This window comes from Nelumbo lutea, chromosome 6, assembly GCF_056320005.1.
Source record: "Nelumbo lutea isolate HS-2025 chromosome 6, American lotus-T2T, whole genome shotgun sequence".
Classification (NCBI taxonomy): domain Eukaryota; kingdom Viridiplantae; phylum Streptophyta; class Magnoliopsida; order Proteales; family Nelumbonaceae; genus Nelumbo; species Nelumbo lutea.
Genome location: NC_142689.1, coordinates 16,962,020 through 16,988,035, shown reverse-complemented (window position 1 = coordinate 16,988,035; position 26,016 = coordinate 16,962,020). Strand labels below are relative to the sequence as shown.

The window sequence follows — 26,016 nt, the reverse complement described above, 5'->3', positions numbered from 1 at the left end:
AATGGATGGCTTGTTTTGATAAAAAATAAAAAAAACAAAAAATAAATAAAAAATAACCAAAACCGTTGGATAGTATAAACGGTTTGAATGCCTAGATCAGCGATTTGTTGACCAAATTCATGATTTTTGGCGAAATAATGGTTTTAGAATAAAATAGAAATAGTTACCTGACCGGTTCTCAGTTTTTCTGGTTCGACCGTCTAGTTTGATCTGATTTCATCAACATTCCTTTTGAGTTGATAAATCCATTTAGAACAAATGTTATTCATATTTAGCTGCGGTGAAACAAAAAGCCCAATTGCATCATTTTTAATTAAAGCATAAAATTCTTCATTCATTGTTTGATGAATGAATGAAGAAAATTGTGATAGTGACCATAGGATAGGTTCTACCATATTGGTGTCAGTTGGTAATGAATCTTTCATAATAGATTCCATGAATTGCATCTTGGGAACCAAGGGGGATATAGAATATGTATTTTCATCCAATGTTTTAAAAGCCGACCTTGAACTGGAACGGCTTTGGCCACTGGTTTTCGGGTCAGCGATTCAACTGTCTGATTAGAACGGATGACCTGTTATCATTTAAAAAAAATAAAAGTAATTAAAATAGAAAACAACCAAAAACAATTGTCTAAGTCAAATGAATTAATGGCTTCATCTCCTGGGTCAATAAGTTATTGACCAAATTAACGGTTTTTGACTAAAAAATGAGTTAAGAGTGAAATGGAATTGGTTGCCTAAACGGTTTTTAGACTGAACGGTCTGACTGTCCGGGTCAATGATGATTCGAAAACCATGATTTCAGCAATGGGTATAGAGGGAGGTCATGTGATTAGGATGGCTTAGAAAATGAAATAGTGGAAATAGCAAAAATTTCTCATCAAACACAATATATCTACTAATAATGATGTGATTAGTGATTACAATTGAGTTTTAAACATGTAAAGCAAATCTATAGATAAACTTATATTTGTTACATATGGATAGAGGTATGAGTAGCAAGCACACTTGAAAAACTTTAAGAGAAGAGTAGTTGGGTTCTACATCAAACAACTTTTCAAGAGGAGATATATTATTTATTTATCTTTTTTTGAAGAAAGAGGAGATATATTATTTATTTATCTTTTTTTGAAGAAAGAGGAGACATATTATTAAGAACTAGTGTTGACATTTTAGTAATAACAACAAAATCGGTACTTTGGACTTTGGAGTGCTTGATTTGAATATAAAAAGGGGTTTTTTAGTATACACTCAACCTCAGAATTCATAATTTGGTCGTATAGTTTGAGTCGGTGTCAAGGGAGAAAGATTCCCGATTCAGGGGGAGATTCATAATTTGGGTGTCAACGGGGGAAAAGATTCCCAATTCAGGGGGGAGATGCTGTCGAGTATATTGCACAAACTAAACGTGTCATGTGTGGAGAGCAATGTTGACAGCCCAGCTTGTTTGAATTCAGAGAGCCGGATATTGTTTTTCACAACAACCAGAGTATGCAAATGTTGAAAAGTTAGCTCTTGTTGGGTTCCATCAAAACCACAAGGTTGGACAACTATTTCCATCTACCGTTCTCAATTTCCCATTCCCACAATAATAGGTGTAGACCGGTGAGTACAATCCACTAGTAAAATCCATAGATTGATTTTATATCTATCCACACTCCATTGATCTCTTATCTCATTAACTGTCAGCCATGTCTTCCCCTCCACAGACGGAAACCGTCTTTAACGTCGACCAAACAACCCCACTAACGAGAAAGAATAGCAAAGCTATCAAATGGTCTCTACTGCTACTCAACTGCACTATTATGGCTATAGGAAGCATAGGCGGTCCTCTGTTAATGAGGCTCTATTATCTTCATGGAGGCAATCGTAGATGGCTCTCGAGTTTGTTACAGAGCGCTGGGTTTCCCATCCTTCTGATCCCACTCTCCCTCCTCTACTTACACCATCGGCGGCATCGCGGCGTCTCACCCTCCGAGTTCTTCATCGAACCCAAGTTGTTAGTGTCCAGCGCTGTGCTTGGCCTCTTGCTGGGTCTCGACAACTTCATGTACGCACTCGGCTTATCTTACATTCCTGTATCAACTTCTGCTATTCTGTTCGCATCTCAGCTTGCCTTCACTGCTGGGTTTGCGAGGTTGATAGTGAAGCAGAGGTTCACGCCTTATTCAATTAATTCCGTGGTGTTGATGACTATTGGGTCGATCACGCTTGGGATTCACAGCGACGGAGACCGGCCGGCCGGAGTCTCCGACGGGGAGTATCTCTCCGGCTTCTTATTAACGTTGGGGAGTGCATTGCTGATTGGGTTCATCTTGCCTAGTATCGAGTTTGCTTATTCAAAGGCGAGCCGGGCAGTGGATTTTACAGCAGTGATGCAGTTTCAGTTCAACGTTGGATTATTTTCAAGCATCCTTTCCGCCACGGGGATGCTGATAAACGAGGATTTCCAGGTTGACCGTTGATGGACAAAGTGAAAGCACTACCTATCTCTTTTCTCTTCTCCGTTCACTTTACAGTTTACACACATATAGCAATTTGCCACGTCAGCCTGTCCTTCTCCATTTTAAAATTAAAATCGTTTTTTTCTAGATGATGTGGCAGACTGCTATTGGATGATATGACTTCACAGTTCACACACATACAGTCGTGTTGCACCCACCTCCCTAGGCCCTAGGGCTGTCACTGGGTTATCGAATCTGAATCATGGTAACTTTGACCCGACCCGATAAGAGCAAACAAACCCGGAGTCCTTACGGAGGGTCTGCAACTATTAGGCCCCAGAAATTGACCCGATGGTAAATCGGGTATGAATGAACCGAATTATTTCAGCTTATTGCTTTGGCAAAGAAACTATCAATTCTTCTGCTCACTTTTCTTAAAATATATTATATTATCCCCTAAAAAATGATAATTTAAGACATCTCAATTCTCACATGTAGTAAATTATATTAGCATACAAAAAATAAACCTTAACAAACTTACATGAAACTCCGGGGTATTTTTGCAAATACATATATAACCTAATTGATTGGTTCCACTTTTTATAGCGTCAAAACATTCTGGCCCTGATGTAAGCCTGGGCCTGAACACGAAAATCATGTTCAAACCCTGTTTTAGAAAGAGGCTAGAAAATTATGCTCAAACCCATTAAATATTTATTTAATTTTTTTTAAGTATTTCTAGTTGAATTTTATAATACTACTTATAAAATTATATTCAATTGAATTTTAAAAAAGTGTTTCTGTAAATAGTCACAAATGCTTATTTAAGTGTTTATTGGAAAAGAAAGACTGCAAATACTAAATATGAAATAAGTGTTAACTCGAATAAATACTTGTTTTTAACATAAGCATTTATTCCATAAACATTTAAGCTATGTTTGGTTTGAAGGAAAAGTTAGAAAAAAGAAGGGAAAGATAGGAAAACCAAACATAGCCTTATTTTTAAGATAAGCATTACCAAGTCCTAAACATGGCTGAAGTCTCATAGAAACATAATTGAATGAAGCTATTATATTGCTTCAACTAGCATGTCTTCTGTTGTAGTAGTGTAACTGTAGAGATCAGTCTTAAGAATAAATACTAGTCCTTGTGTGTCAAAACTCCTCCAAGAGCTAGAGCTAGAGCTAGAGCTAGCTTGCATGGGGGTGGGGTTACGACGTTGCTAATGATTTGAAGAATGAATTGATTTGCAGGAAATTCCAAGAGAGGCAAGGGAGTATGAGCTTGGACATGGAATGTATTACTTTGTGCTGTCTGCAAGCGCCATAGCTTGGCAGTTATCTTTTGTAGGACTTTTAGGTCTGATCTTCTGCACTACCTCTCTCTTCACTGGGATCTACAGTGCGGTTCTCCTTCCTTTCGCAGAGGTCGGGGCTGTCATCGCCTACCATGAGAAGTTCAGTGGAGAGAAGGGGATTGCTTTGGCCCTTTGCCTTTGGGGCTTCACCTCTTACTTCTATGGAGAGTACAGGAAGAGTAAGGTGGAGAGAAGCATGACAATCGATGACCAATCGCCTCAGCCATGAATTGCCTACAATCCATATGGTTTTATCCTTAAAGCCCAACAACTCTGTTGAGAAGTTAAGAGTTTGGTTAATTTGTATTTTTCTTGAACTTCATGTCTTTTGTTTGAATGCCCTATCTTGGGCTGTAAAAATGGAATTTCTAGACATGTAAAATGCTGGGGTTTATCTTTTGTCTTTGTATTGATGCATGCTGTCATGGTCTAGAGCAAACAAGAACAAGAGTAAGAACTCAAAAAAGACCCCTTTGGTAAGTTTTTCTTAAAATTCGCCTTTTTAATCCCCATTCTACCCTTGTAATAAATATTTGAATAATTGAGTGAAAAGCACTATTCCTCTTCTCCGACCTCACCTACACTCAGCGGCGAAAAACACTGTTCATCTACCAAACACCATCTCCCTTTCTTTTCGTTCTCTACTCCACTTGCTCATTGGTTCAGAACTCTATTCAGATCTCTCTCGCCAGCGACGAAGCGGCTTCTTCTCTTCTGCTGCTTCCGCTGAAAATGGCTGCCCACCTTCTGCATCGGCTACTCTTGCTTTTATTAGCCAAAATGTTGCTCCTCCGATCAGCTTTTGTCGTCGATTTTGTCTTCAACGGTTTCAGTTCGTCTGATCTTTTATCCTACGGCACCGCAACGCTCAAATCCCGTCTGCTCGTCCTCCATAGCTCGTATTTAACGTTTTCATCTCTGTGGCAAAAAGCCCACTTGTTCTAGACCCATCGGCGTACGAGTAGTCGTACTGTGGAGGCGAATGTGGTTACAGGGATGGTGTTTCACCGGAGCAAATGTGGTTGAGTGGCGAGCCAAAAAGGCTGAGCCTGGAGGGTGTTTGCTACAGTTCCAGCAAGCAGAGCACTTAGACCCAGACGAGATCGCTGCCTGTATCCGCCACAAGGAGGAGGCTCTGAGGTGGGGTTCCGATCCTGAAATCGACGAAATACTGGCCAGCTCATTGATGACAGCCCTCTTAGATTACAGTCAACGTTCTCAGCCCTCTTAGATGATTCCATTCTCGCTGACGTCCCGAAGAAACCCACACTTTCCGATGTGGACAACCTTGCATGTCAACTTGGAATTGGGCAGCGCTATGAGAATTTCCTTCCTTAAAATGGACGGCACAACCTTTCGGTACCCACCTTCCTCTTCTCCTGATTAATTCACTGCTTCGTGCTCGTGGTTGCAGTTTCTTTTTTTTCCCCCTTTTTGAGTAAATTCTCTTGATTTCTAGTGATCTGACTGACCTAACTAATTAAAGAGTAGCAGAATGCATTTAGCTTTTTGTTGGCTTTAGTTTACTAACTAGTTGAGCCATCTTGATGAGGATGCGGCTGTGCTGAGGATCTGAAGTTAGTTATCAAAAAGAAAACAAATGAGATGGAGCAGTCGCAGATGGGACATCGATGCGCCGGAGACAATGGGAGCCTTGAAGGCTCTACGTCTGCGCAAGGCCAAGAAAAGAACAGAGAGACGCTCAGAGTTCAAAGAGAAAGCTTGTGTTGGGGAAACAAACGGATTTATCTGAAGCAATTGTAGTTTAAAGTATTCCACTTATCTGCTGTTGTTGAAAGCAGCTTAGGTGTTGATGAAAGAAAAGAGAAAGAGGAGATAAAAGGGGAAGGGGAAGAAGAGAAATGGGGGAGAGAGAGGGAGAGAAGAAGAGAGAGATAAATGTGAAGAAATCTGAGGTAGAATGGATTACCACCACTGTTGATATTATATGTGAGATTGGGAAAGATAAACAGTATTTTTCTCTCAATTGTTTTTGTTACAGTGGTAGTATGGGAATTAAAAATATTGTAACTGTAGATTTTAACAGAGAACTAACAGAAATGAATCTCACGGTCATAGTACAAGAAGGTCTTAGTTGCAAAACAAAATACAAAAGGGTCTTTGTCACAGATCCTATAATACAAGGGTGGTCTTCATAATTTATCTTCTTTTTTTTAATTTATCCCGGTAATGTAATTTAATGAAACATTTGCACTGGTCGTAAGAATGAAAACCATTAGAACTGGTGCAAAGTGAGCATATGGATGAGTATTTGTATTGGATGATCAGAAAAGTACAATTTGGGTATATTATTTTTTCTTTGGAAAGTAAGATGTTTATCTTGTCTAAAAAACAAATTATAGTGGCACGTTCCTAGATAAAATAAATTAATATATTTTAGCCATCATTGCGGCATGTGAAGTAGTTTGACTTAATTAAATATATACTATGGAAACCTTCAATGTGTACGAAAATAACCGCTTGAACTATTTGAATGATTAAAAATTTGGGGCAAATTTGGTATGTATTTTTGAGAAGATCTTCTAATTTGGCATGCCTTTTTGAGAATGCCTTTTTGAGAAGATCTTTTAATAGTTTTGACGGTCAAAGGATGCATTGAGTTTTTGACATAAGATTTAGGTAGCTCGAAGACAATTTGGCAGACGTCTTTTCATGCGTCTTTCCACAAGAGATTAAAATGCGAAAGACGTAGGAAGATTTATTTGAAGCTTTCCAAAATCAACTTGAAATAGGCTTTTCATGTCTTTTTGGCAACTAGATCTTTTGTGAGCCAAATGGGAATAGATCAAAAATCAGTCTTCCTAACTTGTAAACAGTCGAAAGATATGCCAAACGGGTCCCGGTTTTTTTATGCTTTGTTGAACACTTGGGTCCTAGTTCTAGGTTTGTAGTAGTTGTCAAGTCCACGATTGTTGAATACTTCCCTCAGGGCCGTTTTTGCCCCAACTCCCCAACTCCATTTCCACAGTGAGCTTTTGCAATCCAATATTTATTTGACACATATGATATATAAAAGGTTGGGCCTTGTACCACTTTAGTCCCTAAGCAACAATTTAATACTTGAACTTTCAAAATATGTCAATTCAATACCTATTGTTAACCATCTGTTAATCAACCATTAAGTGGCATTTGAAAAGATACACATGCCCTTTGAGTGTCATTTAATTTTCTTTATCAACCATCCAAACATTGATGAAAAATGAATAGTCCAAAATCCTTATCTCTTCTATTCAATAAAGTTAGTCACTAGAATGCCCACTCAGACGTGACCCCAACTTTCTTGAATAGAAGAGGCAAGGACTTGGGACTATTAATTTTTTATCAATGTTTGAATGATTGATAAAGAGAATTAGATGACACTCGAAGGGCATTTGTGTCTTTTCAAAATTAGATAACACTCTAATTTTCAAATGCCACTTAAGTATTGAATTGACACGCTTTAAAAGTTTGGATACTAAATTGTCACATTTTAAAATTTGGGGACCAAAATGGCAATAGGCCCAAAGTACAAAGGTACTAATTGAGAGTTTTCCATATATTAAATGGAGACCAAGGGATACAAAATAATTCAAATTAAAATAACTAAAAACAGTAAAATAGGAGTCTACAACCCCACGGCTCCACCTTCAATTCCAATAATCTTTCTCAGTTTTATGCATGAGAGATAGGAGAGCTCTCCTCCTTCCCTTTGATTTCTGAAATCCAAACCTTGTGATATGAAACTTCCTCTATATTGTCCAATAAAGAACGTTTTGTCTCAAAATGCCATCATGTAAGTTACAGAGAAGAAGATATAAGAAGAGCATTCCAATCGCCAAGGGTGTCAATGGACCGTTTTTGGCTTGAATCCCATCCAAATCAAATTCAATTTGGATGGATTAGATGGTCTAATAAGATATATGGAATTGGATCAGTCCAGACTTATTAGTCCAAAATATTTATTGGATTAGATTGGATCTCATCCATTTGTACTTGAATCAATATCCAATCCATTGATAGAAGATAAGAATATAGGCCTATTGGAACCAATCTAAATTAAAACCAATTTGAATAGAATGGACAGCTCAGACATTGAATTGGACTGGTCCAAAATTGTCCAGAGTATACATCAGATCAGATTAGACTTGGTCCATCTATAATGGACTGGATCGGATTGGAACAAATCCAGTTTAATTGACACTCCCATCTGTCTCCAACTCCCAAGCCATGATCCTTTTCCCTAATTTAAAACTAGATTAAACCAGGCTTGGAAATGAAATTGGAACTAAACGTATAATGAAAAGAAATTAAAGGATGCTTTTATGCAATCTAAGTTCAAAAGATCATGGTTTTCAAAACCAGATCGGACTGGACGCTCGCACCAGAAAAATTGGGAACCGATCACCTAACCGTTTCTATTTTCCCCCAAAACTGTTTTTTTCCCCAAAATCGTTGATTTTGGTCAGCAAACCACTGAACTGGACGGTTGACCATTTGAACTGTTCAAATGGTTTTGACCGTTTTTCAAAATTTTTAATTTTTTTGTCAGAATGGGCTGACCGTTCAGGTCGAATGGTTAGACTGTTTGAACTGATAACTAGACCCCTGACCCGTTCGATCACCGATTCAGTTTTTAAAAACCATGCAAAAGATATATTTATGTGGTAAGACTATGAAAATAACACTTTCTTCAAAGATAAATAAGATTAAAACTCTATAAGATTAAAACTCAAACAGTGTTTACAGCCTTGCATCAAGAACATCTCCGTACTTCTGTGTTTTCTTTCATGGAGAGATATTCCCAATACAAGGCTATAATGGCTGTTCAAATGGGCTTTGCACTGGCTGAATTCGGTTTCCTCTAGATCAGGTATCAAGGCACACTAGGAGAGCACAATTATTTAAGAACTTGTGATTTCTATACTCTCCATTGGTTTTTCTTTCTAGTTGGTGGATTCTTTTTTTTTTTTTTTTTTTGACAGAGATTGATCCTTTCTAGATCCAAGGCTTTTTTATCTTAACAAAATTAAAATTTGCAATGACAGGATATTTTTGGATATGCCACTTCCTAACCCCCCCCCAAAAAAAAAAATGACAAACCAATCATTTAATTGTTAAAAAAAAAAACAAAATACCACATGGTCTGCTTCTTTATTTCCATCACTGATGAAATCAAGAAACCTCATGTCATAATTGGTCACAACCCATAGGCTTAACCATTTAGGGCTTGTTCGTTTGCTCTGACGTATAACATATGAAAGTACAATAATTACATTAAGAAGTATATTGGTATTGGTGAACTTTTCTTTCATCTGATCTGAATTCTAACTTCTGAAAAATGTCAAATGTCCAATTTAACCCCCATATAAAAGAATTTTTGTTTGTCTATATAATTCATTAAAGAAACAATGTTAAAAATTATTATAATAATTAATACTCAATATTATTTATTAATATTTGTTAATAAATAATAATAATAAAAATAATAATCAATTAATAGTTAATTCATTAATTACTAATTACTAACTATTAATTAATTAATAAGTAATTATTTTTATGATTAATTAGTACATATTATTAATAACTAATTTACTATTATTAATAATAATTGATTAATTAATTAATAATAAGTAAGAATAATTAATGGAACTTTACGATGATAGTTAATATTGTAATTAATTAATTTTTTTTGGTATATTACTATAACATATTATAATGAATATTGTAATATTAATAATTAATTTATAATATAATATAATATTGTAATGTTAATAATATTATAATATAGTAGCATTATCAATATGATATTAATATTATATAAATATTATAATAATAATAATAATTAATTATTATTATTTTTTCTATTCATAATTTATAATACTGTTAAATATATTTAATTAAGTGGTTACTATTTGAATTAGTTAGTATATTATATAGTATAAATAATTATTGGCTTCATTATAATATTATAATTGGTAAATAATATTCTAAGTAATTAATTATAATAATTAATATAATTGATTTTAGTAGCACTATGAGACGATAATTACGAAACCACTTCAGCCATGACTATTCGTAAATAATAGTCCGGTGGGTCTTGATATGAGCATTAGAGGGACAATATGGAAAAAAAATTCAGTAAAACAATGACGTGACTCATTTGTACTTCAGCAATCATTGGACTTCAGTGTTAAGAGAGCGACCGAACGCCTCCTTAGCGCTGAAAGTTGTACTAAACCACTTCAGCGTGAAGAGATTAGAGGCACCGAAAAGGGCCTTAGTTTGGGTCAAATCTGACAAGTGACAACATTCGTCAATTTGCAGTCTGATTTTGATGTGTATTTGAAAGGAGAGATAGAAGAGATTGTGACTAAGGATGAGCAAAAGGAGGGGTATATTTGGAATTTGGTTTGTCACATGTATAGAAGATCATTTATATCCACTTGTTAGAAAAAGTGATTCATTGCAAGTGAAAGGACTTTTTTTTTTGATAAAATGGGTGGAGGGGTGGGGGGGGGTGGGGGGTGGGGTAGCACGTCCCCAAATGATTTCTTCTTTCCCTGTAGGCGTGACAATATGCAACCTCGGCATCAATCCTCTCGATCAAAGACCTGGATCCTTCAATGAACATTCTTAGTCTCCATGGAGGGTCGACCCGGATCTTCAAACTGTCTATTACAAGCGAAAGGAATTAGAACATAATGACGCCAAAACAGGACTCATGCATGGCAACCCCATGGACGATGATTCTAACATGTAGTTGATCTACCTTATATGCCTTCCACTTGTTTAAAATATGTTGTTCACAGTTAAGTGCTGTTTGATAGATTTCTGCTTTTGTGCTTTTTTTTATTGAAAGAAAGAAAACATAATCCTGCTTTTATGCTTTTTACTATATTCTTTATGTTGTGAATTGGACTCGACAAAATGTATTTTCACACCATGCTTGTTTTAGTAAAAAGCAAGAACATGTGTTTGGGTAAAGTAACTTATTCTCATGCTTTGACATCAGAGCATACACTTTTTTTTGTAGAAAGAGCATATACATATTAAGCATCTATAAGTAAAATGTGGAGTTCTATAAGACCATGTTGCTACCTGTTAATTTATGCCACATGGCTGAATGTTGTTTAATTAATTATTTATTAATTTTGTTAATTATCGACTCATTTATTTATTTATTTTATTATTTTCTTACTTATTTAATTAGTCATTTCATTAGTAAATTAATTATTTATTTTATTAATAATTAGATAATTTATTAAATATTATATATTTGCTATGTAACATATTTTAATATTTTTTTCTTAATTATGAAGTTTTGGCCAAGGTTTAGCACTTAGCACTTATCCATTTGCATTGGTCATAGATGAATTGATTAAATATATTTAGGAGAAAGCTTCTATTGTGCAAGTTGTTTGCAGATGACATTGTTTTAATTGATGAAATTAATGAAGGATTAAATGCAAAATTAGGTTTATGGACAAATGCCTTGCAAACAAGAGGTTTTAAAATAATTAGGACTACTAAAACAAAGTATAACATGTAAAGTTAGTAATCATAAGATATTTAGAATTGGGACCAAGAGATAACTCAATGTGGCTATTTTCGGTACCTTGGTTCAATAATTCATAACAATGGAGAGATTGGGGAAGATGTCACTTGAAGAATTAGAGTAGGATGGGGAAAATGGAGGGGTGCATTTAAACTTTTATGTGATGGGTGAATACCACTTAGATCAAAAGGAAAATTTTGTAAAATAGTTATAAGACCAAATATGTTATATATGTGGAGGAAAGTGTTGGGTAGTCAAGAAGCAACTGTCCCGAAATGTGATTGCTATGATGGATGTGTTGAAAACTATAAAGGGTTGGATGATCAAGAATGAAGGCATTTGCATTTATAGGAATCTAAGAATAGCTTCAATAGGTGATAAAATGAGAGAATTGTTGGCACGACTCTAAAGGAAGAGATAGATGTAGCATATCAAACTGTAATGCACTCTAGTGCATGAAGCATGATTCAAAACTATAGCACAACAAGAAGAAACGGATTGAGAGCTAGCGCAACACTAATTCACAACCTTTTTCTTGATGCTAGCAACAAGAAACGGCTTGAGCATGTTAGTGCTCGTGGAGTTTCTTGTCTGTTCGAGCATATCCCCTTTAGCCTTTGAATTAGCTACTATTGCTAAGAGTAGACCATAAAGGACATGGGTAAAAGTAGTAAGAAATGAAGATAAGCACTAATAATTTAGGGGCTGTTTGTTTTCCACTGATGGGAGTGGGTGAGCTGGTGGGTCCCATGAAAAAGAAAGAAACCTATGTTTGTGTTTTGGTATTAGTGGGTTCCACGGAAAAGGATGATTTTGAATCTACTCATTTACCTAGGAAAGTAATACCTTCTTGAGACTCAGTGGCGTTTTGATATTAAAAATGTCTGAAATCTGAAAAGAGGCATAAATGCTTTTTTACTTTTTAGAGGCTCTGAATAAATAAGCTTATTTGTGTTGGACCAAACCTTTAACATCTAAAATTTTCTGATTTTACTATTTTACCCCTAGAATAGACTATTTGGTAATATTGAGCTCAACTTGTACTATTTCATATAAAATAATTTATCAATTTCAAAATATTATTTAACGATTAATAAAAACAAAAATAAAAATGAATAACTAATAATTAATAAATAATAAAAATAGCTACACAATAATAAAACCAACTAATAATTAATAAAGGCAGTACAAAGGACTATTGGTGAGGGCATACATTGTTCAACATAAGGGTGATTATTCTGAAGTTTCAATAAGAAAGCTAGGGGTTTTTCTGGGCCATAGAAGGAGCAATGTTGAAAGGACTATTGACTCCATAGATCGATATGATAAAAGCCCTCCTTTGGTGTTGTGCTATAGGTTTCTTGTTTCCATATATCCTTTCCATTTGCAAAGAACAAACGACATGTGTGTAAGATAAATAAAGAGTTGGAAGAAATTGCACTAGAGAGAGATCGTCTTGGCTTACAAGAGGGAGTTGGAGCAGAGTCAGAGTCAGTTGGAGTTGAACAGAGACGGCCAACAAGTTCCTTGTGAAATGGGTCTATTAATATTGTTTATGGAAGAGAGGAAGACAAAGCAAAGATAATCAAGTTGCTACTCTCTGATGAACATAATCATAATGGGGTCCTAGTAATTCCCATAGTTGGAAAGACCACCCTTGCTCAGCTTGTGTATAACAATATTTTGATCTAAAAGCATGGGTATATGTATTAATTTAGAGGGCTATAACATGTTGACCTTAACAAAAAGAATTCTGGAATCTGCTATATACAGGAGGACAATCTTGTAATCTTAATGATGAATTAGATTCACTTCAAACTAATCTTTGGAAGGAATTAAAGGATTGTGTTTTGGATGAAGTCTGGAATGAAAGGAAGCATATATATTGTTCTATTTTTCCAAAAGGGCTATGAATTTGAGAAGGGGACATTAGTAGTACTCTTGTGGATGGCAGAGGGTTTTGTCCAACCAAATGAAAGGATCGAAGCATATGGAAGACATGCATTAGTACCACAGGATGTTCTTTCAACAATCAAGTCATAATAGATCAATAATGCTTATGATGCATGCATGACCTCATGGATGATTTAGCACAGTCTATTTCAGGTTAATTGGAGGATGGAAATAAGAGCAATAATTGGGCAAACAAAATTCCTGACTCCCCCCCCCCCCCCCAGTTGCAGGATGCAGCTCTTGAAGATTATGTAGGGAAAGGACGGACAAAAAAGAAGGAATGTGGGGAAGGATAAAAATAATAGCAATGGAAAGTGTTAAAAGAACATGCCTTTGAAGGGTTAAAAGAACCAAAGATTGGTTAACTTCACAAAGATTTTTTTCTAAAAAACCAAAGATTGGTTCACACAATAGCAGTTGTGTTATGTCATTATAGATTCATAGATAAATTCCAAGGATGTAGTAGGGGTGATGGATCTCAAAGGATGAAGTTCAGAATATGACTTGTTGCTGATGTCTCTGAAGCATTAGAAAAGCTCAAGTAGATGGGAATACTTCAAGCATCAGAATTTAACATACATGAATGAATCTGTATACTTCCAGTAATTCAGATTGAGGAGTTGAATAGATTTTAATTTGCAATAAAAATATATATGATTAATATGGCTTGTAATTAAGGGAATACAAATTAGAAAATTGGATAAATTTCAAATATTGAGTTCTAGAAAAGTTTTTACAAACTTTCTCAACCATGTCTGCATTTGATAGGTTTCAAATCAATTTCTAGAAATGTTTTTACAAAATTTCTCAACCTTATTTCAGAAGCAAATAAATTCTATAACTAGGTATTTTAAGAAATAATTTCTAGAAATAAATTTTATATTTCTTAAGCAAATAACTAGGTATTTTAAGACAAATATGTGTGTTTTATTCTCGTCACAGTCGCATAAACTGTTGACATTTTTGGCAGAAGAAGCTTTGAGGTGCGTGAAGAGAAATATGTTTTGAGGCCCATCTAAGAAGAAGAAGAAGATACCTTTGGTGCTTGTTCACCAGTGGTTAGCGTTTGGCGTGCGGGTGCTATTTCAACCCTAAAAATTTGAAGAATAATATGAGAATGAAGAAGCCAGATCGAAAGAAAATGAGGGACGGCCATGAGTATACCTGGAGCAACTATCTTGAGAACGCAGGCGAAGATGATCTTCCAATGCTATCTATGAGAATGTAGGCAGTGATGGTGCTGAGAACGTAGGCAGCGATAGAATGCAAAAATGAGATGGAGTTTAGGTTTGGGGTTAAATAGGGGCAAATTATGGCATTTCAAAATTTGTTAAGGGGCATTTTTGACTTTCTGGTATCTCTGCAATGTGCCTGAGTGCATTAAGAGATGGGCATTTTCAGATGCAATACCAAACGAGTCTGATGTCTAAGATAGTTATGACGCCAGAACTTTCAAAAGAGTTATCAAACACCCCTTAGTGGGTAAATAATTTGTTTATTGGTTTGGAAAATTGCTAAAAACATTGTCCCTTCAATACTGATTATTTTATGGATAAAATGATCATTATATAACTTTGCCTATGAAATAAAAGAACACTTCATCACAACAATATGAGGCAAATCCTGAGGTCAAAGAACACTGAGTTCGACGCTCTGTCCCGATTAACCAGCACAAGTCACAACAACATGAGAATCGTGTACATAAAGGATTTACCTCGGCCTAGTATTCTCGGTGGGGCAGAGGAGGTCTCTCCCATCCTCGAAGCAGAGCCGAGCTACATCGACCCACTCACGAGCTTCTTGCTAAATGGAACCCTCCCTGCAGACCACAATGCGGCCAAGAGGGTGCAATGCCAGGCAGCCAAATATGTCATAATTGACGAATGGTTGTACCGACGATCCTACACGCTCACCTACTTGCGTTGCCTGCGACCTACAGAAGCCGATCTTGTACTCCACGACACTCATGAAGGTCTGTGCGACGGACACCTGGGGGGCAGAGCACTCGCCCAAAAAGCACTTCGACAAGGATACTACTGGCCAACGATGAAGGCAGAAGCCGTCGAGCTCGTTAGAAAATGCGACAAGTGTCAGAAGCACGCCAATATCCACCATCAGCCTACTTCCGACCTCAAATACCTCGCCAGCCCATGGCCCTTTGCACAATAGGGCATCGACCTCCTAGGGCCATTCCCGCCAGCAACAGGTGGGAGAAAATTCTTAGTGGTGGCAGTAGATTACTTCACAAAGTGGATAAAAGCCGAACCTCTGGCAACAGTTACTGCCCAAAACATACAAAACTTCTTTTGGAAGAACATAGTATGTCGCTTCGGGTTACCTCGGGTACTGATCTCCGACAACGGCAAGCAGTTCGAGGATATCAAGTTCCAAGAGTGGTGCCAGAATATGGGGATTCGGCAAAACTTCACATCGGTCGCGCACCCACAAGCAAATGGTCAAAGAGAAGTAATGAATTGAGCCATCCTGCGCGGACTGAAAGCACGTCTAGATCGAGCCAAGGGGTTGTGGGCGGAAGAGCTACCAAGTGTTTTATGGGCCCATCGAACTACAGAGAGCCGCCACAGGAGAAACCCCCTTCAACCTCATCTACGGCACTGAAGCAGTAATCCCGGCGGAAATCGAAGTACCAACATTACGACTAGAAACATATGACGATCAGATGAACGAAGATGAGTTACGTACCAACCTTGACCTACTGGACAATGTAGGAGACCTCGCGCACATCCGGACAGCGGCCTACCAGCAGCAGGTAGCTCGGTACTACAACGCCAAAGTAAAGTAGCGAACCTTCCGAGTCGGCAACCTGGTTCTTCGTAAGATTATGGTGCCCGAACCCGGCGTGGGCAAACTTAGACCAAATTGGGAAGGGCCCTATAAAGTAAAGAGAGCGCTCGAAGGGGCATACGAGCTCGAAACCTTAGAGGCAAACAAGTACCCCGAGCATGGAACATTGTTAACTTAAGCCGATACTACTTATAAACCGCCAAGCGAAGTGGACAAAATCTCTACAAGAACCCAAAGGCCAGGATGCCGAGCTAACAAGAGGAACCTCGACATAGGCAAGCACAGAAGAGTCGGGCATATTAGCAGTTCGGCAAAATATCAGTCAAAGACTAATGCGAAGCAGAGACTAAGTATTAAAACACCGAAACAGGTCACGCGAGTGCAATAACCCGGGCAAGAAACAGATCGGGCATATTATCAGTTCGGAAAAAAGAACACTTAACCAAAAAGATTGTCTATTTCATTGCAAGAAAAGGAAGAGTAAAAAAAAAATACAAGCCCAGAGCTACTTCTTCCCCATCAGAAGGCACTTCAACAACACCCGAAGGCCCTGCCTCGCCCTCAGAATCCGACTCACCATTGGCAACATTGGCCATCTCCTGAGTTATACGCGAAGTGGATATGGCACTAACGTCGAGGTCGGGATACGTGTTCCGGATCATCCACCAGCTCAGTTTGAATCCCCTTCTATAAGAATCCACCATCAAGTCGTCAAAACGCGGCGAGGCAATGTAGTCTTCAACGGCCTTTTTCTTGGCATCTTCAATACCTTGGGAAAAGATCTGCGTTTTCCCCCTGATGTCCTCCTGAAGATTTTCGACCTGATGCTATAGGTCCAACCTCAGATCCGCCATATGCTTCACGACTACCCCCATGGCCTCGGCATCCCGCTGAGACATCGCATGCCTGGCCATAGCAACGCGAGCAGCCTCTTCGGCAGCATGAGCTGCCGCCTCAGCAGCTCGGGTATTCGCCTCGGCGGCACGAAAAGCCTCTTTGGCAGCATGAGCAGCCGCCTCAGCAGCTCGCGCCTGTCGCGAGCTCCTCTCCACCTGGGCCGCTAAGGCATGAAAAGAAGAGTTCACCTACCAAAAGAAATAAATGAGCGACAACAGCAAGAAGGATAGAAAATGAAGAAGGCAGAAGAAATCTGACCTACCACCATGGCATGAGTTACGGCACGGCAGGCGACCTAATTCAAGGGAAGATCGGTCCACGCCGCGATCTCCTCGGGGAAAGTAGCCTCCCTACTCTTCTAAAGAGCGTAGTTCGGCGACAACACGCTTCTGAACTCCCCTTGAGCTCCCGAACCCGATGGCCCAACCCGCGTATAAGCGGACCCAGAGTAAGCAGGAGCACCCGTGTGAGTGGTCTCGGCGTAAGGGCCCCCTGCCACTTCATGCATCGGAGCTACCTCGGGCTCCTTGGGCAGATCCTCCGGCGTGTGACCTGGAACTTGAGGCTCCTCATCCTGGGGTAGCTCGGTACGAGTTCGCTTGGCAACCCGCTTCCTCCTCTTCATGCCTTGGAACAAGCGCCCCCCACGAGTCCTCTTTACGTCCATCACACCTACAAAAAAGAGTTCGGCATCAGAAAAAATGAAGGAACAAAGCAAACAAGAAACCTGAGCTAAGAAACCTACCCAAACTCAGGCCGGCCGCAATAAGCTTGGCCTCCGTTAAGTACTGATGGCACTTTAAAACTTGTCGTGCCCATTGCCGGAGGCCCTTCACCATCTCTTTATCAAGAGTGACACCAGAATTAGGAGTGGCCTCACCCCACCCGGTCTTAAAAGGCCACCCTTGTGCACTTCGCACCCCGAAGTAATCCCGCTTCCACGCTGGGACCTTGTTAGGAAGTTCGTGCAAAACCTTGAAACCCGCGTAAGGAGACAGGTAATATGCTCGTCTTCCCCTAGGAAGAGAACCCGCTTGTTTTTTGAGCATTAAAATAGAGAAGAATATCTCCAAGTCTAAAGGGAAGTTCTGTTCGCAAAAAAGGGAGATTGTCCCCACCAGGTTCCGAATAGAGTTCAGATGAAGCTGACCAACGGTAACGCCGAAATGGTTTATGACCTCGACGAGAAGGGGGCGGAAAGGCAGTCGCAGCCCTGCAACGAGCTGCTCTAAAAAAATCACGATCTCATCAGGACCGTGTTCCCAAGGAAAGCTACTCAAAGGAATGAAATAGGTGTACCCCCCCCCAGGCAGATTGTAAGAGATAAGTAGAGATTGGAGCCCCTCGGGCGTCATGGTCGAAGGACCAAACCTGTCTAGCATCCGACCTCAATGAGAGGTAGACGCCAAACTGCCCGAAGCGGCTCGGACTATGGGTTCGAGGTCAATCTCAAGCTCCACCTCAGGATCACTAAGGCAATCAGGGGATACGGCTCGGTTCGTAGAACCTACATCAATCCTACTTGAAGAATCGTCTGAGCTATCAAAGCTAGACATGGAGGATAAAAGGTGGATTCAGGAAGGTACTCACCGGAAGAAAGTTTTGAAGGCCCCAGAAATTGGAACAAGCCAAAAAACTTGAAGGCAAAGTAACAAGCCTAGACGCGAACTGAAAGGCCTGGACGCGAGCTGAAAAGTTGGACGCGAGCTCAAGAAGCAAACCGTAGAAGTGACAAATCAACTGGGGTCCCCTACTATTTATAGCTACAATAACCAAGAACCAACAGTGCAAATCAAAGCCAATCCGACGGCCCGCATTCGCGTTGACCGCACATCCCCTGAGATCGAGATGTGATTGGCGCACATCTCTCCGAAATGAACGAAACGTTAGTGCACTTCTTTCTGAAACCGACGATGCACCGACGCACATCTTTCTGAAACCGGCGACGCGCCGACGCACGTCTTTCTGAAACTGACAGTGCGCCGCACACGTCTCTCTGCAACTGACAACTACCAGAGCACGTCTCCTCAAAATGGCAGTGGCACGCTTTTTTCAAAATTAAAAAGACCCGCTATCATGTCCCAGCGGCGCGATTTTTTGAAATTTAAAATAAACGTGCGCTGCCACGCCCGTCAACATTCATAAGCAATAGGCACGTCTCCCGCCTTTTTCGGATGCTCCAAAAAACTGAAGAACCCTGGCAAAGCACCTCGCGCTGTCAAGATTCGAAGAACGGGACAAATCCACCTACCACCTCGCAAACTCCCCGCGCCAGGGCAAGTCACTTGGCGCGAGGAGTGGGGGGCAATTGATGAAGGAAGATTTGGCCCGACCTCACAATTACGCAACACATGGCAAAGGCAACAACTCGGCACAAAAGTACACCTAAGGCGTGAGCACCAAGGGGAGAAACCGGCTAATTGAACTCCCCTACCAGCGGTTCGAACTCCCTACTAGGAGCCCGAACTCACCCTTCGGCCCCAAGCCAGACAGTAACCCGAACTGGCCTGCATGTAACAGTTCGGGACATACCTCGCCGAACTGGCCTGCCTTACAGCAGTTCGGGACACACCTCGCCGAACTGGCCTACCCTATAGCAATACAGGACATACCTCCAAACTCAAGACTTCGCCTCGCTCACCACTCCACCACATCGCCCTCAGGACACCAAAACCAAACAAACTGTACCACGCCTGACACCGAGGAAGTCCGTACCCAAGGGCGGCGCACCTGACTGACTTCGGATCTGACGCTTGGCGGTCGCACTCCAAACGGCCACCTGCCACCGCCTCCTGACACCGCCATCTCCAGTTACAGAGACGGTTCCGACAAAAAGCAGTGGCGGTTCTGTCCCAACAGAAAGGACGACACCCGAATTGACAGAAGCAAGGGTAACCATACCCGACCTGACAAGGGCTTCGGAGCGAGTGCGCGAAGTGGTTATAAAAGGCCCCCTACCCCCAACAACAAGGTATGTGAACTTTGCGCCATCTGGTCTTTACTTTGCCTTTGAGAGAATACTAACTTGAGCTTCGGAGTTTTCTCATCGGGTTCCCCCCGGAGTTCCTTCATCTTCTCCGTTTCAGGCTCCCTGTCGCTCCAGTCAGAGACGAAATCGTTGACAGATAAGACCAACCGAATTGCATTCCATCAAAACCCAAGTTGTTAGTATCCGGCGGTGTGCTTGGCCTCTTACTGGGTCTCAACAGCTTCATGTACGCCCTCGGCTTATCTTACATTCCTGTATCAACTTCTTCTCTTCTGTTAGCAACTCAGCTTGCCTTCACTGCTGGATTTGCGAGGCTGATAGTAAAGCAGAGGTATACGATTAATTCCGTTGTGTTGATGGACTATTGGGTCGGTCGCGCTTGGGATTCATAGCGGCGGAGACCGACTTGCCGGAGTCTCGCACGGGAAGTATCTCTCGGGCTTCTTCTTCACACTGGGGAGTTTGTTGCTGCTTGGGTTCATCTTGCCTGGTATCGAGTTTGCGTATTCAAAGGCGAGCCCGGCTGTGGATTTTACAACAGTGATGCAGTTTCAGTTCAATACCGGCTTGTTTGCAACCACCTTTGCCGCCACGGGGGTGCTGATAAACAAGGATTTCCAGGTGAAACTGAAATACAAACATCTGAATATGGGACTAAATCGGTTGAGTTAATCGTCGGTTTTTTATATTGATTAATCGAAACTAAATTGGATTTTCAGGTTGGGGTCAGTTTTTCGGTGTTTTTACTCAGCCCTACAAAATGGTGGGATCTAAAAAGTTCAGTGTGGATCTTTGTCATAAATATGCGACTAAAGTGGCGTTTGGTTAAATTTGAAATCTGAAGTCTAAAAAGCAACAAAAAGGAAAATTTGTTTTTCTGCCTTTACAAACATTACATTTGAATATAGTGGGGTTGTTTTATAATTTGAATGTTGTGACGTTGAGAAGTTTTTATTTTATTAATTTACCCATCAAAGTCATTATTTAAATAAAAATAAATGAAAATGATTAAAGTAATAGGATATTATAAAAATATTATAAATATAATACAAAATATAAAATGTGATAAAAATCAATAAATAATATCAATAAAATAAAAAATGATAAAATAGTAAAAATTATTACAAATCTAATCAAATGTAGAAAAATAAAGCAATAATGGTAATACAAATTAAATTTATAAAATATATCATTTAATGATAAAAAATAATATAAAAATAAAAGGATATATTTTATAAAAAAATAATACCCTATAAAATCTATAAAATATATCAATATTTAATGATGAAAATAATCTAAAAATGGAGCAGTTTGACCATTACACAAAAGATCCTAACTTTCGTATGAAGGCTACATTTCTTTTCGGTGTAAATATGGAGCAATGTAAAACTTTACTGCAGGTCTGTATTTTCACGCGTTTGTTTTTAGTGTAAGTTTTACATCGAAAATAAATGTAAACCTTCCCCTTGGTTGAGTTTTACATCGATTATCAAACTAAAAAGCTTCAATGATTCACTCATTTTAATCCCATAGGAGTTGAACTCCATCATTGTACTTTTACATCGATGATAGTTCGCACTAAAAACAAACGGAGTTGAATCCTCAGTAGAGGCTTCTCTAGAGGATGCAAGCTCATAGAAGCATAACAGAATGAAGCTCTTGCCCCAGTTAGCATCTCTTCCATAGCGTAGAGATCAGTTCAATTAATTAAGAATAAATAATCGTCTGCTCAGTTTGGAAAGAATACAAATGCAAATATGTGCAGTACAAATGCATACAAAATAATATAAAACTTGCGGAGGGGCTTTGCATTGCAGGGCTTTCAAAAACAAAAGCTAAATTATTGTGTAGGAAAAAAAAGAATTTACAAAAGGTAAATTTTTTAATTAAAAGTTTTTAGGAAAAAAGATTTACTTAAAATAAGTAGAAATTTATGGATAATAATATATTTAATTTATTAAAATAATAAATAAATAATTTTTTTTAGTTTTAAAGTCAATTTAATATAAATAAATCATTTTTCTTGCCAAATAAAGAATACAAATCTTTTTTCTCAATTTCCTAGTTGGGCATTGGGCTTTATAAGGGGGTTAGGCTTGGGCTCAAGATTTAGGCCTGATGGTCTAGTTATGCTTAGGCTTGGGCCTAAATATGTTCTGTTGATATAAAAGGCAAAGCGACCCTCGGAGCAAAGACGAGGGGACTCCAAGGAGCCATGCCCCTCTATGGCCCAACAAATCCCCACTCTTCATCTATATTCCCCCCTCCCCCACTCCCCACCCCAATGGTTGCCCCCCTAATGGCCATCCATATTAATTCCTTCTACCCCCCACCCCACCCCCCTAATCCACTTAGATTTTGGCACCCCTGATAAAAAATTCCTAGCTTTGTTGCTCTGTCCAACTCAGACTTAACCTATTGATAGCACTAAATTACCCCCCAATCCACTTAGATTTTAGTTCCTCTCATAAAAAATTCCTAGCTCCACCCTTACCCAAAATTATTAGGTTCAGAGAGAAAGAGAAATAATTTGTTAGTAAAATAAATCATTAATTAATTAAATAATTTAGTAAATTAAATAAGTATAAATCTATGGATAATAATTTACTTAAATTTTGTAAAATAAATAAATCATTTATTTAATTTAATAAAATAAATAATTAAATATTTATTTATTACTGGGACATGATTGGTCCAAGTTATCTAGAACCAAAACTGATTCATTGACATGTGAAATTAAATAAATAAAAGTAATATATTTAATTTAATAAAAATAATAATTAATTAATTAAAATTTCACTTTTGAAGTCAATCTAATATAAATAAATCAATTTGTTGTTAAATAAAGAATACAAATCTTTTTTCTCGATTTCTTGGTCGAGCTTTGGGCTTTATATGGGGGTTGGGCTTGGGCTCAAGATTTAGGCTTGATGGTCTGGTCATTCTCACACTTGGACTTGAGAATATGTTCTATTGATATAAAGGCAAAGCCCAATGTGACATGTGAATAGGTGTAATCCCAACCCCAGGGGTAGAGTCAAGGGGAGAGAATAATTTGTTAGTAAATTATTTGTAAATAAATAAATAATTTAGTAAAATAAATAGATAAATGTTTATAAAAATCCTTCCTCTCAATATCAAATCTCCTTTATTTTACTGATTTATAAATAATTTATTTATTTTTTAAATAAATAAGTGCTTAGATAATAATAATAAATTACATAAATTAAATAAATAATTTAGTAAAATAATTAAATAAATGTCTATTAAAATCTTTCTCTCAATGTCAAATCTCCTTTATTTCATTGATTTATAAAGAATTTATTCCACTTTATTAAATAAACAAATGCTTAGATAATAATAAAAAATAAATAAAGAAATAAAAATAAATAAGGAGGGATGGCTTTTTATTTTATAGGATGGCATAATCATAAATAATAATAAATAAATGAATGAATGAATAAATAAAAGTTAAGATAAAGAATAGGAAGGGAGAGAGAATTAGGTGAGAGAAGAGGGATGTCATTTTATTTTATAGGATGGCATAATCATAAATAATTATATATGATACTCCTGTAATTTTCGAATATCATAGAGCCAATTAAATTGGAAGGTTTGTCTTATATGTGATAGCCTTATAACTTTCGAATACTATAGAGACAATTACAAGTTAGAAGGTTTCGAATACTATAGAGGCAATTACAAGTCAATTACATAAGAATGTTTGTCTTTATGTGGCATTCCTATAATTACAAAGAAAAAAAGGGAAAAATTACTGTTAGATTTCATTTTTTCATTCTCAAGGCTTTCATTCGTACACATTTCAGCTTAATATATTGATATAGATATAAGGTTTCGTACTCTACATATTTGCATTTGTTCTCCTTCCAAACTAAGCCCTAGTGTGTGTAGTTATGTGTCGAGACTCCAAGAATTTAATTTGCATCAAAATGCAAACATGTACAAGTACAAATACAAATAAGCCCTAGTGTGTGTATTCCTTCCAAACGCCATAGTTTGGCATTCTAATTTGCATCAGAATGCCAAACTATGGCATTTGTACTCCTTCCAAACTAAGCCCCTCTTTCCAAACTAAGGCTCAGTTTGGAAAGAGTACAAGTACAAATATGTATTATATAAATACATAAAAATAATACAAAATACACGATTTTGTACTCTACAAATTTGTATTTGTACTCCTTTCAAACTAAGCCCTAGTGTGTGTATTCTTTCCAAACTAAGGCTCAGTTTGGAAAAAGTACAAGTACAAATATGTATTATATAAATACATAAAAATAATACAAAATACACGATTTTGTACTCTACAAATTTGTATTTGTACTCCTTCCAAATTGAGCCTAATGGTTTGAACAATGATTTGCAGGCAATTCCAAGAGAGGCAAAGGAGTACGAGCTTGGACACGGAATGTATTACTTTGTGCTGACTGCAAACGCCATAGTTTGGCAGTTATTATTAATGGGATATTCTGCCCTCATCTTCTGTACTACCTCTTTCTTCACTGGGATCCACAATGCAGTGCTCCTTCCTTTCACGGAGATCGGGGCTGTCGTCGCCTACCATGAGAAGTTCACCGGAGAGAAGGGGATTGCTTTGGCTCTTTGCCTTTGGGGCTTCACCTCTTACTTCTATGGAGAGTACAGAAAGAGTAAGATGGAGAGAAGCATGGCAATGGATGACCAATCTCCTCAGCCATGAGTTGCCCAGAATGCATGACTACAGTTTATATATACGATTTTGTCCTAGAATCCAAACTTTAAGATCATGCTTCTAGCCATGGAGATTTGGTCAGCTTTCCCATCTCTTCTTCGTTGGTTTTCAACAAAGGTTGTGTTTATATGCAGTGCAAATCTGAATTGGATACAAATTTTACACATGGTCCGGTTTTATATGTATTTGTTTATAACTATAATTTCGTCATCTTTATCAGAACTCATTAAAAAAAGATGAGTAATTAAAGAATGGTGTGCTTTCATTTTGGGAAAATAATACAAACTCCATAAATATTTTTTGTTTATCACACTTCTCTTTGTTTAATATGAGAAATTTATACACCAAAATTTTCTATATTTTTGTTTTTGTAATTATATCTATTTTTTTATTTTATATTAATTGGTTGACCCATTATGTCCAAATGACTGGATCATTAGGGTGCAAATTGTGTAGGTTGGTCCAAGTTTATGCCCAACCTAAACCCAAACCCTATACATTGGGTTAAGGCTTAAGGCTTGAATCCAAGATCAAGCTTGATCTGTTCACTTTGAGCCCAACCCACTGAAATTTGATGCACTTAGATTGGTCTTAAGCTTGAATTGGTCAATTATCTCCATACTAAAATTTGACATCGACATATTTATATATGTATACATGTATGCAAATATTATATATATATATATATATATATATATATATATATATATATATATATATATATATATATGTATGTATGTATGTAATTAGGCTAGGTTTGAATTATTTTGGGACTAGGTCCAAACTCAACCCAAAGACAAAAATTCCAAAGCATTTCATCTAAAACTGCAAGTTAGGTTGGTCCATGCTCAGGTTGCACCATTATGTATTACTGACCACAAATTAGATGAAAATTTGTTTTCTTTATTAATTAGTTAGTTTAATAAATCAACAAATAATTTTCATATAACTTAATTAAACAATTCATCGATTCTTACATAGCACTGACGGTTCTAGCTAGCAGGATCTCCTCAAACTAGCTTGATCCGAATCATTGTTTTTATGAACAGATATTTATTTTTCAAAGCAAAACCAGCAGCACCTAAAACCACAATCACAACCTCATTAGAGAAATATTAGATTAAAAAAAAGATTGCTTGTTGGTATGTTAGTATTGATGTGGAATCAATTATGACAATCATCAATTTGGGGAAAAGGGATTATTAATAGTGAGTAGCACTAAATACAATTAATAATAATAATAAAGAACCAAAAAAGTTTATTCCAATTGAATTTAGAATTCACA

The 26,016-nt window shown here is 37.8% G+C and overlaps 1 protein-coding gene, 1 long non-coding RNA gene and 1 pseudogene across 2 annotated transcripts; 2 read left to right on the top strand and 1 right to left on the bottom strand.

Moving 5' to 3' along the window:
- Positions 1-1,657: 1,657 nt before the first annotated feature.
- LOC148847628 (purine permease 3-like) lies at positions 1,658-4,202 on the top strand. The gene is made up of 2 exons (XM_088948162.1): positions 1,658-2,455; positions 3,700-4,202. The coding sequence occupies exons 1-2, from the start codon at positions 1,694-1,696 to the stop codon at positions 4,030-4,032; spliced, it is 1,095 nt and encodes a 364-aa protein (XP_088804288.1). The 5' UTR covers positions 1,658-1,693; the 3' UTR covers positions 4,033-4,202.
- A 5,972-nt stretch (positions 4,203-10,174) lies between these two features.
- LOC148847627 (uncharacterized) lies at positions 10,175-14,578 on the bottom strand. The gene is made up of 3 exons (XR_016101213.1): positions 14,476-14,578; positions 14,348-14,402; positions 10,175-10,475 (listed from the first exon to the last, which is right to left on the bottom strand). It is a non-coding gene; the product is annotated as an uncharacterized LOC148847627 (long non-coding RNA).
- Positions 14,579-18,567: 3,989 nt separating this feature from the next.
- LOC148847626 (purine permease 3 pseudogene) lies at positions 18,568-24,719 on the top strand (annotated as a pseudogene).
- The last annotated feature ends 1,297 nt before the right edge of the window (positions 24,720-26,016 follow it).

Coding starts and splice junctions, on each gene's coding strand:
- LOC148847628 (XM_088948162.1), top strand. CDS start 1,694: ATGTCTTCCCCTCCACAGACGGAAACCGTCTTTAACGTCGACCAAACA. Junction 2,456..3,699: donor TGATAAACGAGGATTTCCAG/GTTGACCGTTGA, acceptor ATTGATTTGCAG/GAAATTCCAAGAGAGGCAAG.